At 40.8% G+C, this 12,442-nt stretch overlaps 1 protein-coding gene across 4 annotated transcripts in view; it reads left to right on the plus strand.

Moving 5' to 3' along the window:
• The first annotated feature begins 585 nt into the window (after positions 1 to 585).
• The window catches only part of P4HA1 (prolyl 4-hydroxylase, alpha polypeptide I), a 27,256-nt gene continuing 15,399 nt past the window's right edge, over positions 586 to 12,442 (plus strand). For all 4 annotated transcript variants that reach the window (XM_010285837.1, XM_010285836.1, XM_010285835.1 and 1 more), the window contains exons 1-7: positions 586 to 690; positions 1,570 to 1,666; positions 4,204 to 4,355; positions 6,766 to 6,903; positions 9,656 to 9,895; positions 11,108 to 11,298; positions 11,845 to 12,021. In XM_010285837.1, the coding sequence (XP_010284139.1) occupies positions 603 to 690; positions 1,570 to 1,666; positions 4,204 to 4,355; positions 6,766 to 6,903; positions 9,656 to 9,895; positions 11,108 to 11,298; positions 11,845 to 12,021 (1,083 nt within the window). In that variant the 5' untranslated portion in view covers positions 586 to 602. The remainder of the gene's footprint in view (positions 691 to 1,569; positions 1,667 to 4,203; positions 4,356 to 6,765; positions 6,904 to 9,655; positions 9,896 to 11,107; positions 11,299 to 11,844; positions 12,022 to 12,442) is intronic.

Consider the following 12,442-nt stretch of genomic DNA (forward strand, 5'->3'; position numbering starts at 1 on the left):
CTGCCTGTGAGCCTGCTGTGGACTCAACCAGGGACTAACTATGAACCAGCTGACAGAGGAGTCTTTTGTATAGTGTATGGAAGCTGGCATCGTGATGGCAGCAGCTGAAGAGCAGGAGTGTGCAAGTAACTTACTCTGGGTCAGGTTTTCATTTAGACCTGTCCCACTGGCGCCTTTCTGACTGACCAAAGGAAACATTTTTTTTCATTGGGTGGATGAACTTGGTAATATGCATTTTAACTTGGTATTATGGGAGTTTTTTCAGTGTTTGATCTCGGGTTTTTTGGTGCTTTTTGTGAAGCAGCTCTACCTGCAGTGTGTCTTAGATGTCGAAAAGAGGAAGAGTGCTTGTGAAGACCCTGTCTCCAAGCTATTTTTTCTTTTCCTACCACACAAAAGTATAAGAAAGTCTGCAGAAGGGCATCAGTTGTCTGTGAGAGCTGCTCAAGCTTATCAAGATTCTACTACCTCAAGGACTAGTGGCAGCCCCAAGAGAATAAGCTGCCTCTTTTGAAGGTAGAATCAACTCTCTGATGAATAGGGATTTTTTAACCTACTTTCTTTCTTTCATAGGTACGTGGTGAGGTGACAGCTATTGAACTATGGCATTCAACAAGATTTGGTATACTGTAGCCCTTGGACTTCTGCTGCCTTTTTCTTACGCCCATACGGACTTCTTCACTTCCATTGGTGAGACATGCTTTGGTTTATATGCTGCATAACCGAAAGAATTTCTTGATGGTTCTCAAAACTGATTCTGCAATGATATGTTAATGGCAAGCGGGGCTTTAATTGGTACAGAACTAAATCCACTTGCAAGTTCTTAAAACTTGATTGACTTCCTTCTTTGGGACAAACATGCTTTGAGTTAAGTCAGTTCAGTTAGTCTAATGACCCAGGCTAGGCTTTGTATTCGTTATGTATTCTTATAGGTATTGACTTTTAAACAAAACTTTGGTGTGGACTGTTGCACATATGTAGAAGCAAGCAAAACAGCTGTTGATACCAGCATGTCAGTGCTGGGTTCTGATGGCCTTTGACACAGCTGAAGATGTGAACTGTATCGCTTCATGATGATCCCATTCAGCTGTCTCCTTGCAGGAAATGAAGCAAATACTAATTAATAACAGAGTCTGTTAGGAGACCCGTTGAAGTTATGCAAGTAATCTTAAAACACTGGATTAGTGTTGTATATCAAACCTGAAGTCTTTGTCTTAGCTTTGTCTTTATTTGCTCTACATTACATATGCTTAAATGAAAGATTACTCTGTCGCAACCTACTTCCTTTTCCAAATGAATCCTAAATTAGTTCTAATAATAAATATGTGATATTACATTAACTTCCATGGCAACAAGCTTGGTCCAACATGAGATTTTCTCCTTTAAAAAAAAAAAGGCAAGAAGCCTTACTGAAATACTCCTTCAGGACTATGTAAGCAAATGCAGAAGGACTTTGGGGAAGAAAGAGTTGAAGAGGGGAAGGAAGTAGAAGAGAGGAAGAACGCCTCTAATTTTCAGTTCTCAGTTTTCTTGTTTCTCTTTGTCTAACCAAACTCATTTGTTTTCTAGGTCATATGACAGACTTAATTAACACAGAAAAAGATCTGGTGGTGTCACTGAAAGATTACATCAAAGCAGAAGAAAGCAAGCTGGAACAGATCAAAAAGTAAGCAGCTTGTTTCATAATGCTAATAATTTGAGTCCACCCTTATGTAAAAAGTGCCTCCCAAGGCTGATTAAATTTGTGGAATTTTTCCTCTGAGGCAAAGCTTAAACTAGCAGCTTTTGTCGGGTTTTTGTCCTAAGTTATTATCTCCAAGCCACTGGTTTGTTTTATGCAGCTTTCTGATGATGAAATCTAATCCACCCACTTTCTGCATGATACCTTCACCTTGGGACTCCTGCTTGCACGTAATTCCCCAGGGGATGTAGTTCTTGGAATAACAGTCTGCTTAGTGGAAGCTAAAACCCAAGAAGTCTCCAAATGAGCATGAGAAGGACTGCAATGATACACTCTAAAGCTCTAAAAAGTGTTGGTGTGGCTGTATCGGTCGTGAGTGGCTAACCAATGAGTAGTAATAACCCACTACAAGAGCAGAGTCTCTTTCTACATGCTATATTTAGATTTAGAAGTAAAATAAAGCAAAATAAAACTTCTTTACTGTGTTTGAAAATAACAGGAAACCTGAGCATTGCCATTACTATGTTTCTTCGCTCTATAGGTGCGAGGACCAGAGCCCAATATGTCAGATTTTATCTGAGCTAGGAATAAAAATTTTTGTATCACTGAAAGGATGGTTTCCCAGCTTTCAAAAATGTGTATAAATCTGTCATGAGGATGTTTAAACACTTTTAGATAGATGCATTAATTTTATTTTAGCCTTTGTGTATTATATCCTGTCATCCAGGAAGAAAGATACTTCTGTGGGACTGTATTTTTAGCACTTAAAATACAGAGTTGGAACTGCTCACAGGTTTGGAATGTTATAAATGTATATTCTTTATAGCTACAAATTAAGATGGGAGCATGCCAACTGGACATCCAGAAATGTGTAGATGTGGCTTATGGTACAAGCATCACAACTCTGCTCTTATTATAGTAGAGGTGCTTGCTGTCAGGTTAGAAAAGTTAAAATGACTGTCACGGAGAGATAGAAGAACCTGGAAAAAAATGCCAGCATTGTCTGAGTTTGTTGGGCTCTGTACTTTGGCTAAAGGATATCGGTAGCTTGTGTTGACTTAAATTCAGTGCAAGTTGGTAATTCACTGAAATGCGGAGGATGGCTCGCACCTTGTGGGTGGCTTGTGGTGGAGGTTTTTGTGAAGCAGAAAATACTTGAAAGGCATGTTGGCCTTGTGGTTGTGGCTCATGATTGTGGTGACGTTCAGATACCCATTAGGTTTGATAGTCATGCAGTGGGAAATGTATGCTGTATTTGACCGCGTAAAATGTGAATGCACAATGTGTTGAACCTAGTTTCTTCAGTCTTCAGCATGGGAGCACTTAGGGCGCTCCATTTGGGAAGGAACCCCGTCAGTCACTTTGCTGCTGGCAAGAACCCAGGCAGGGGCCGTCAGAGCATAGGAAAACAGCTAAAGACACTGTGGGAAGAGTGAATGCGAACAAGTGTCACCTTTAACAGTTGTAAATATATACTCATCTCAGGTAAAGTGGGCAAACTTAATTCTAGCGTATCGAATTCTGCAACAAGCTGAATGCTGGCTCATGTCCAGAGTTCCCTCCAGGCTACAGATTTTGTATTTGTTTTATATTGGCATTGATGTTTGGTATTCTCTGCGGGGTGTGGCTTTTTTAACATTAATTTATCCTGTTTTCAGGGTGTTGTTACACATCTTCATGTTCTAGATCTGTGTTGTTTTGGATAGAGAGGGGAAGTTTGGTTATTTTGCAGGCATGTCGTAGCACAGCGCAGGTGCTTATGGCAGGAGTGATGTGCTTGCTGCCTTGAGACTGGAGCAGGCTCCCTGGATGTTTCCATTAAAACGACAGACGAACAACAATAGCTGTTGAAAGGTGTGCTTGTTTCAGAGTGCACTGAAGTTGTGAATGACTTTATGTCCGTGGCAGAGTTAAAGAGGTTTGTGGAGTCAGAGCTGTAGCACCAGAAAGTCGATAAGGGCTCGTCATTTGGGAGCATGAGAAAGACATCTTTCTTAATACAGGCTTACAGTATGGAAGGTAGTTTTGTGGTGGGAGGCATAGGGCTTGTCATGGATCTAAGAGTGTGTGTCTAAAATTATTGGAGACAAGCGTTCTGTATTTGAACTACCTTTTTGTAAACTTTAGAAAAAAGTGCATTTAAAAATAAAATAGCAAAAATGTGGGTAAAGCTTTGTTTTTGATTAGTCCCACATGAAAACTGATAGTGGATCTGCTGGCATACTGCGTTTGGTGTTTGTAGGGAGGTGTTCATTCAGCGGTGTTCCAACAGAGACTGTAAGAGCAACACAAGATTTAGGCTGCAGCTCAGGAAGATTTAAAAAAAAAAAAAAAAAAAAAAGGAGGTGGAGGGGAAATAAAAAAGCCCCTTTTGTTCCTTCCGGGAGAGTTTTATATATAGACAACCTAAAAGTTTTTTTTTTTTTTATTAGCGAAGACTGTTGAGTAGCTTGAAATTGTTTTTTATAGTGCATTGGCAGACTTTTACAAGAGACTTTAATGAATGTGTATTTTTACTGTAGGTGGGCAGAGAAATTGGATCAGCTGACAGATACTGCTACGAAAGACCCGGAGGGCTTTTTGGGACACCCTGTAAATGCATTCAAGTTGATGAAACGGCTTAACACAGAGTGGGGTGAGCTGGAGAGCCTGGTTCTGAAGGACATGTCAGATGGTAAGTGTGCCTGTAGTGAGAACAAGGACCACATTATAATTGCCTTTACTTGACTACGTCTTTCCCATGTCGTGGATTGAGTTAGACTTGTAAGTCTGCTTTTGAGGGGCCCTCATAGAAAATAATCCTAGAAGACCTGCCATTTTACTCTGTGTGCTATAATTTGAGCTTAAGAAAAACTTGGGAAAACTGTTATGTTTAAACTGAATAACCTCCTTGGATGCTTTAAATTTTGCAGGGGATCAGGGCTTGCTTCATGTACTTTCCTCCTTCTTGCAAACTAGTGTATGAGGAAATTTCATCTCTTAAGTGTTATAACTCCACTGAACAGAAAAAAGGGAACGAAACCCTTCTGAGTACAAGACGTGGGGCTGTCTTTGAGTGTGGTCAAGTGCTATTGCCGCTGATAATGCCCAGAGTTGTTAAGGCGTGACGGTTCAAAACCTGAATGTTGGCAGAGCCTGAGCATTTGTGGAACTGAACTGAATTAGTGTAGCAAGTGCTTTGCTGTCTCTTTTTCTCTGCGAGAGTGAAAGCTCTTCAGTAGGGAACTGGACACAGAATAGTTGACTTTTAGTAGCAAGGAAGCCAGGATGATTATATTTGACCTGTGAGAATCCATCTCAACAACTAACTAATACCAGGTGTGGATTTGTAGTACGAAAAGATAAAAAAACGGAGCTTTCAAAAAAGACCCAGGGTTGGTCTGTGATAAGGATTCAGCACATTCAGCTTCCTGCGTGTTGCTGTGAGTGACTGAATATGCCAACAGAAAAGGTTCTTCACCTGCTAGCCAGAAATCTATAAACCCTTTAAATAAAAAAAAAAAAAAAAAAAAAGAGAAAAAGAAAGAAAAGAAAAAAAAAAGAAAAAAGTGGACTGTTTTGTTTTAAGAAAATTGGCAGGAAAAAGGAAAATACTGGGGGAAGTATAGTGCAGCAGAAGAAAGGATGGAAGGGGGTGAAAGGATATGGTATCTTTTTAAAGTAGGAACACCTTTCCATAAAATGATAGTGTTATCAGGTCTGAATAGTTAAAAAGAACTACTAAAGTGTGGCAAAAATGACAAATTTGGCCAGTTCGTTGTTTTTTTGGATGGTTTTGCAGCTGAGCGTTGCATACTATACTTTGTCTGCTTTTGGTCATGCTGCTTAGTTTTCTGCTGGTGGATATTAGATGAACTTAACAAACATCATATTGTCCCTGTAAAGCTTGTTGTGCTTCTAGATCTTGGGACAAAAGAGTTTGTTGAGTAGAAAAGTTACTTTTCCAAAAACGCCAGAGTGGCTGTCCGTTTGTTCAAACTGAGGCCCTCATGGTGGACTTTGATGCCGTTCCTTATGGTGGCTGGGTGTACCAGGATGCTGGTTCTGCCCTCCTGGCTTTCTGGACTTCTGTTTCCCTCATCAGCGTAAACAGCCCAACAGCTTCTTGGCTGTGCAGAAGTAGGAGGGGGAAAAATAGCATCAGTTCTCCCACTGAAGAGAGGGTAATGCACTAGCTCCGCAGCAGGGCCCTTCAAGTAATAGCAATAGCAGTGGTGGGGTGTGCATTCACCAGAGAGGAGCAGGAACCTTTCATAACAGGGGAGATGATTACATGAGACTGTAATGACTGGGGAACAGTTCCTAGACGGAATATTTTTTGACTTCACAAAACCTGCTTTTGTTCCATAAACATCACCCTGGTGCTTCTTTAAAAAGCCTTTAAACCCTCAAGTTTTTCTCTTTGATTGTTCCTTTGCTTTCTTTTCACAAAAAAAAAAAAGCTGACTATTCAACATGCATCTTGAGTTCAGAGTTGTGTGAAGATAGATCTTGAGAAAACTTGTTAACTTAGTGCGTTTATCCAAGTTTCTATGAAAATATGTTAATGTCCACAGAAAGCAGGTTCATAAGTGGCTGCTTAGTTGCCTAAAGTCTTGTCAAATGTTGTTTGCAGTTAGACATCAGTATTTTTGTTTTTCATCTTCTTATTGACCACGCTTAATCTATACACTGCTATTCTTAGCGCTGTTTGGTTTTTTCCTCTTCTAAATTATTTGTAAATTCCATGTTATTAAATGAAAAGCCTTTTGGAAGGTGGATTGAGTGGAATGGTTGCAAAAACTACCAATATGTTATCTGTGATGTTCTCCATATGGGGGTGGTCTTCTTGTTCCATGTAACTTTTTTTTTTTTTTAACCTGTTAAGACAAAAATAGTTTCTGCCTGAAACCAACAGGATACTCCTGTCCTTCAGAAACAAGCTTATGGCATTTGTTGGTGCTCTGCAGGGCTAATAGCTCTTCCTGACTTATAAATGGCCTTTCCTGAAACGTTAGCTTTCCCTGGACTAGGGAGTCATTTCATGCATAGTGTTTACAGAATTCCTGGGACAAAGGAGGCCAAGTGTTTCCCTGTCTTCCCAGGCTTTATCTCCAATATGACTATCCAGCGGCAGTTTTTCCCCAATGATGAAGATCAGACTGGTGCAGCAAAAGCCCTCTTGCGGCTTCAGGACACGTATAATCTGGATACAGACACCCTCTCCAGAGGGAATCTTCCAGGTAAGAGTCATTGATGTTATTTTCAGAAGACACTGTGGACTTATTACTAAGTATGCTGATTACAGATAATTTGGCTCTGTTCCACCTGTAACTGCATAGTGTGAAGGTAACAATAGGGAAACATTTGCTTTGGCTAATAATTACTGAAAAGTGGCAGGATGTGGGTTGTTGAACACAGGTTGACGTAGGTGTGAGTTTTAATTCTGCCACACCTCAAGAGGGAGAAACCTGTTGCTTCAGGCTGTGCTGGTGAAGAGGAACGCAGGAAGAGCTGACCTGCTCTGGCATGCTGTCTGGTCTGTTCCTATGGAGGCTCTCTTGGAAGCTACATCTATGTGGCTTCCCTGCTGGTGGGCTTGCTTTTGCCAGCGCGCTGCCTAAGTGCACGTGGATAAAACACACTGCACAGAACGCAAGTTTTGTTCTGAATTGAGACTCTCCTTTGTCCTGTCATCCTCCTCACTCTGCTGACATGCTCATTTCTGCTTGTGCTGGAACTGAAAAATTTCTTTTCAGTTGAAGCCTGCAGTCTTTCTTCTAGTTACGCCAAGATAATTTAGTGTTAATAGTTTTTAATGAAAAATCAATAGCAATGAAATCTTGCTTGGGTGGGCATTATTTTCTTTGTGTTGAAGTAGTTGTGCGCTGGCAGATACCTAGTTTTATTGCACAATGTAATGCATTTTAGCAGAACAGTTCTATCATTTATTGTCTCCTTCCCTCCCATGGCTAAGATGGGCCTTTCAGATTGAGAGTGACTTAAGTTTCTTTATACGCACCATGAAGTTTAAGCTCAAACTAAAAAAAAAAACAAAAGACAGAGCACATACACAGACTTGAACTTTATGTGGCATTACCTGAGGTAATCTTTGGTAGGTTTAAGACGTGCTTCCTTCTTTTTAGAAGACGCTTTCTCTGCTGAGTTTTCCTTGTTTTCTCTGTTTGAAAATAGTACTGTGCTAACTGGCAAAAAATCAACTCTGTACAATCCATCTGTGTTTTTGCAAGCATTCATTGTGGTCAGATGCCTAATAAAATTAAGGGTAATTGGCTTTATGTGTTATGATGTATAACCTTGCTTTTGGGTTTAGTTCAAGACTGCCTCAAAGACCTACAGATTCATTCTAGTGCAATAAGAAGTTTGTTACTGTTTTCTTAAAACAGCAGAAAAATATGAGGCGAAGTGTTTGGGGTGGACTAGATTATTGCTGCTTCTGAAGTAATAAGCTGTCTGGACTGTGTGTAATGAAGTGTAAGTAAGGAAGTGTTTGGTCAAGCATTGGAACAGGCTGCCCAGGGAGGTGGTGGAGTTGCCATCTCTGGAAGTGTTCAAAAAACGTGTGGATGTGGCACTTCAGGACATGGTGGCACTGGATTAATGGTTGGACTTGATGATCTTGAAGGTCCTTTCCAACCTTAGGGATTCTGTGATTCTGTAATTGCAGAACCTGAAAGTTCTAGAGTGTAAAAGAGAGCAGGTTGGTCTCTTCAGAGCTCCAGAGAGCAACATCCCATGCAGTCACTTGTTTGTGCTCCTCCTCTTCCTTCCCAAGGGAATTTCTGTTTGGCCAAGTCACCAAGTTTTGATCAGAATCTTAACTACTGTCATATCGCTTATTAATTAACTCTTTCTTGCATTATAGGCTGGGCTGTTTCTTTATATTAATTATCAAGCCAATTTGATGATTGCTGTCTTAAGCACCCTTTTAGGAGTTGCCTTTTCATGTGTGGGTGTTACGTTGCTTCTAAATGTACCAGGCTATGGCCCTGCAACCCGTTACCCGTTCCAGAGGATTGCTCTGTCTGAGAGCACTCTACCACCACCGCACCCGCTTCCCCAATCTTCATGTTATTGTAGAGTTTGCAGCTTCAGGCTCAGAAAACTGAAATTGCTGGCCATCAGAGGATGGACCACAAGGTGTTTAATTAGTCAGACGAATCAAAGTTGTTCTGTGGGATACTGCTTTTCGTGGACTCTCTCTTCAGCTATTTAACCTCTTAAGGCATGTCTTCGGCAGAAGAATTCCCCTGTTGCAACGCAGCTGTGGGAGCTGCTGTTAGACATTTCGGATGTATTAGGATGTAATCAGGAACGTAATTTTAGCTGTAAAACTGGCAGGTCCTATTTCCTTTTTACAAGATTAAATTTGGTTTTTCTTTGGGCCTTAATTTACAGTGGCAAAAATAGGAATCTGTAATTTGCTTACTAGTGCTTTAATCTTTCAGAGGTCTCTTCAAGTGGTTCTAAAAATGACTGACTTCAAAAAAAATCTTGAGCAGCTGGGAATTCACTGACTGATTTTTTTTTTTTTTTTTTTTTTTCCTCCCCTGCTAAGTTGTCGCTAACAAGATGTGCTTCAATAACGTTTTGAAAGTGATAATACAATGTCTTTGGAAAGAGATTTCTGAAACTTCGTATTTGACTTACTATTGCTCTTGCTCAAAGTGTTTGGGGTTTTGAAGAACGAAGTTTTACTTTATTTTTCCACTGATGGTAAAGACATTTAGCTAGTTGCTGGCGTTCTGGCAATGGAAAGCTGCATCTAACCGCCTATGTGTTCTGCCAAGGACTTACAGGCTGTAGATACTTAAACTGAGGCTTCAACAAATAGCCACCACAGAAGGGGTATGTTGAAGACCGCAACGTGAACAGAAATAAACTGTGCTGTGAAGAATAAGAAATAACTGAACGCTACCTTGAAGACAGGTTCAGAATTCTGTGTAAATTCCATTTGGTTTGTTTTAAATACAGGTGTGAAGCACAAATCCTTTTTAACAGCTGAAGATTGCTTTGAGCTGGGAAAGATTGCATACACTGAAGCTGACTACTACCACACAGAGCTCTGGATGGAACAAGCTCTGAAACAGTTGGATGAGGGTGAAGTGTCTTCTGCAGATAAGGTCTACATTCTGGACTACCTGAGTTATGCTGTGTATCAGCAGGGGGATCTGGGCAAAGCCATGACGCTCACCAAACGCCTTCTGGAGCTGGGTATGTGAAAGAGATCTGCAGCTCAGCAGGATCTAGCTCTGTGATCGAGCAGGTGATAGCTCTGGATTTGTACTGAGGAGTGCAGTCTTACCGATATTCGCACTTGTCTGTGGGTTTTGAAATGGATTATTACTGATATTTCCATTAACAACTTGATATAGCTTCCAGGAAAATCAGACTTGTATCACCATAAATCGTGTTTTGCTACTGGTTTAACGGGCAATTATATTCTAAGCTACTGTGTCACAAAGTGTCATGGTTAAGGATTGCTCCTTTCCATTGAAGTGTTTTGTGCCTCCTGTCACGGTTGGCTTCTAACCATCTACCCATCTTGGTTGTTACTGCCTGAAATTTGGTTGTCTTATCGTGTCTTACTTTCCTCTGTTGAGATTACTTCCCCTCAGGTATAGGCAAGAACAAAATTAATGAATGTGAAACTAAATTGGCAATACCAAAATCTCTGCAGATTATTTAAATACAAATTCAGCATACTTGAGATGAAAAACTTGGAAAAATAAGAAACACAGAACACAACACAGCAAGCTAAGACTGTCCATTTTATGAAATACGAAAAGTGTTTATGCTTCTGTAAACACCCCACTGATTGACTGTGTAAAGGATGCTGTGGGAAGTTCAGAACTAAACCTAATCCAGTAAAGGCTAGTGAGAACCATTGTTAACCAGTGAACTGAAGCAAATTCTGCAAGTTTAATGATTTGTTAGAAGCTTTGTCACTGGAAGTCTTAATTCCTGCCGGGGCAGTGTTTAGGTTTAAGGCCAGTCATGCTGTCCCAGCTCTCTCCCTGTCCCATTCCCTTGTCTCTCCCTCTCTGGTCAGATTGGCTGGAAAGGCCAAACCCTTTTTCTTAGTGTTTGGACCCCTGTGCATACCGAGGATCCGGGTCTCGCAGTAAGCAGTTTCTTTACTGTGAACGAGTTGAATTGAGCTTAGCTCCAAGGGCGCAACGTGTACTTTCCTGCAGATGAGTGAGGATATGTGCATGTTGCAGGCTAGCATCGCTCCCAGCTTAGCTTGGCGTTTTAACTATCCTGTGAATGCTCTCAAACCAGAGTAGATGTTTCTAATTTCTATTTGAGAAGCAGTAGTATGCATCTGTTTCCTCCTTTTTTTTTTTGTAAATAGCCTCTTCTGGATACTTCTTTGCAATTTGGAAACTTGCCAGTGATGCTTGTTTCTTTCTTTGTCAATAGATCCTGAACATCAAAGAGCAAACGGGAACATGAAATATTTTGAGTATATCATGGCTAAAGAAAAAGAAGCAAATAAGTCCAGCACGGATTCAGAAGACCAGATGGAGAAGGAAACTGAGGTTAAGAAAAAGGATTACCTGCCCGAGAGAAGGAAGTATGAAATGCTGTGCCGTGGGGAGGGTCTCAAAATGGTAAAGTGGAGTAGACTGTTTTCAACTGTATGAAACCAACCGTAACAAAACAATGTCAAGAATTTCTGCATGGTGTGAAAGCAGGGAAGTTGTTATAGCAGTTGGCTGAGTGTGTAGAACTGAGGATTAGCGTGTGTTGGATTTCTTCCCCGTTTCGGTCTGTCCAGTAGAAAAAAAAGTAATGCTGCCACAGGCACTGCTGACTAACTTGAATGCGCTACATATTTGTAATTAATTGCATAAGGATGCTGGAAGTTTAGATTTACGTATGGAATTGAATGAGGGTGTTGTTTCAGTGATAAAATTATTTTTAATAGGACCGTGTAAAGTACTGCTTGGTGTGCAGTATTACAGGGTAACGTTAATGTGGTGAAAGTACTAATTTCTCAAACTTAAAAGCATCTCTTTAATGTGTAACATAATAACATTAAGGTAGGCAAAGTGAATTGTTCCTGTCTCTTGTTCTCAGGAGATCTTCTGTTTCTTTCAAGATGTTAATGTCGTAGGGAAGTTCTCTGATTATCCCTTGCTCCACTTTGCTTTCAGACTCCACGGAGACAAAAAAGACTCTTCTGCCGCTACTATGACGGAAACAGGAATCCTAGGTACATACTGGGCCCTGTCAAACAGGAAGATGAGTGGGACAAACCTCGAATTGTTCGCTTCCTTGACATCATCTCCGATGAAGAGATCGAAACCGTGAAAGAACTAGCAAAGCCAAGGGTAAATGCCTCATGCTTCTTTGCCTTTTGTAATCTTAAATTCCGTGTGTAGTTTTCTGTGTGAGTGTGTGTGATTCTGTCTCCTTTTGACTGCCGACGTGCGCGCAGTGGGCTCACACATGGCTTTTCTCACCACTCTTGGTGGCGCACTCTTTGAAGGAGACAGTGGAGAAGCTGGAAACCCTGTGTAACTAAGAGAGCCAGGTTGCAGCAGTGCAGCATTGTCAGGCTCTGCCAGCAGACGCAAGTTCACTGTGCGCAGTTTTAGATGAGGAGGAGAATGTTCTAGGACAGAAAACAAACGTTGTACAGCTGGGTTGCCTTGAAGTATACTGTTTTTTGTTCGGTTTTCTGTTGTTGTTTTTTTTCTTTTCTAATTCTGTATTTGCCAAAGTTGTGACATGGAGACGAGTGCCGTGTAG

The sequence above is a fragment of the Phaethon lepturus genome, unplaced genomic scaffold (assembly GCF_000687285.1).
Source record: "Phaethon lepturus isolate BGI_N335 unplaced genomic scaffold, ASM68728v1 scaffold10794, whole genome shotgun sequence".
Lineage (NCBI taxonomy): Eukaryota > Metazoa > Chordata > Aves > Phaethontiformes > Phaethontidae > Phaethon > Phaethon lepturus.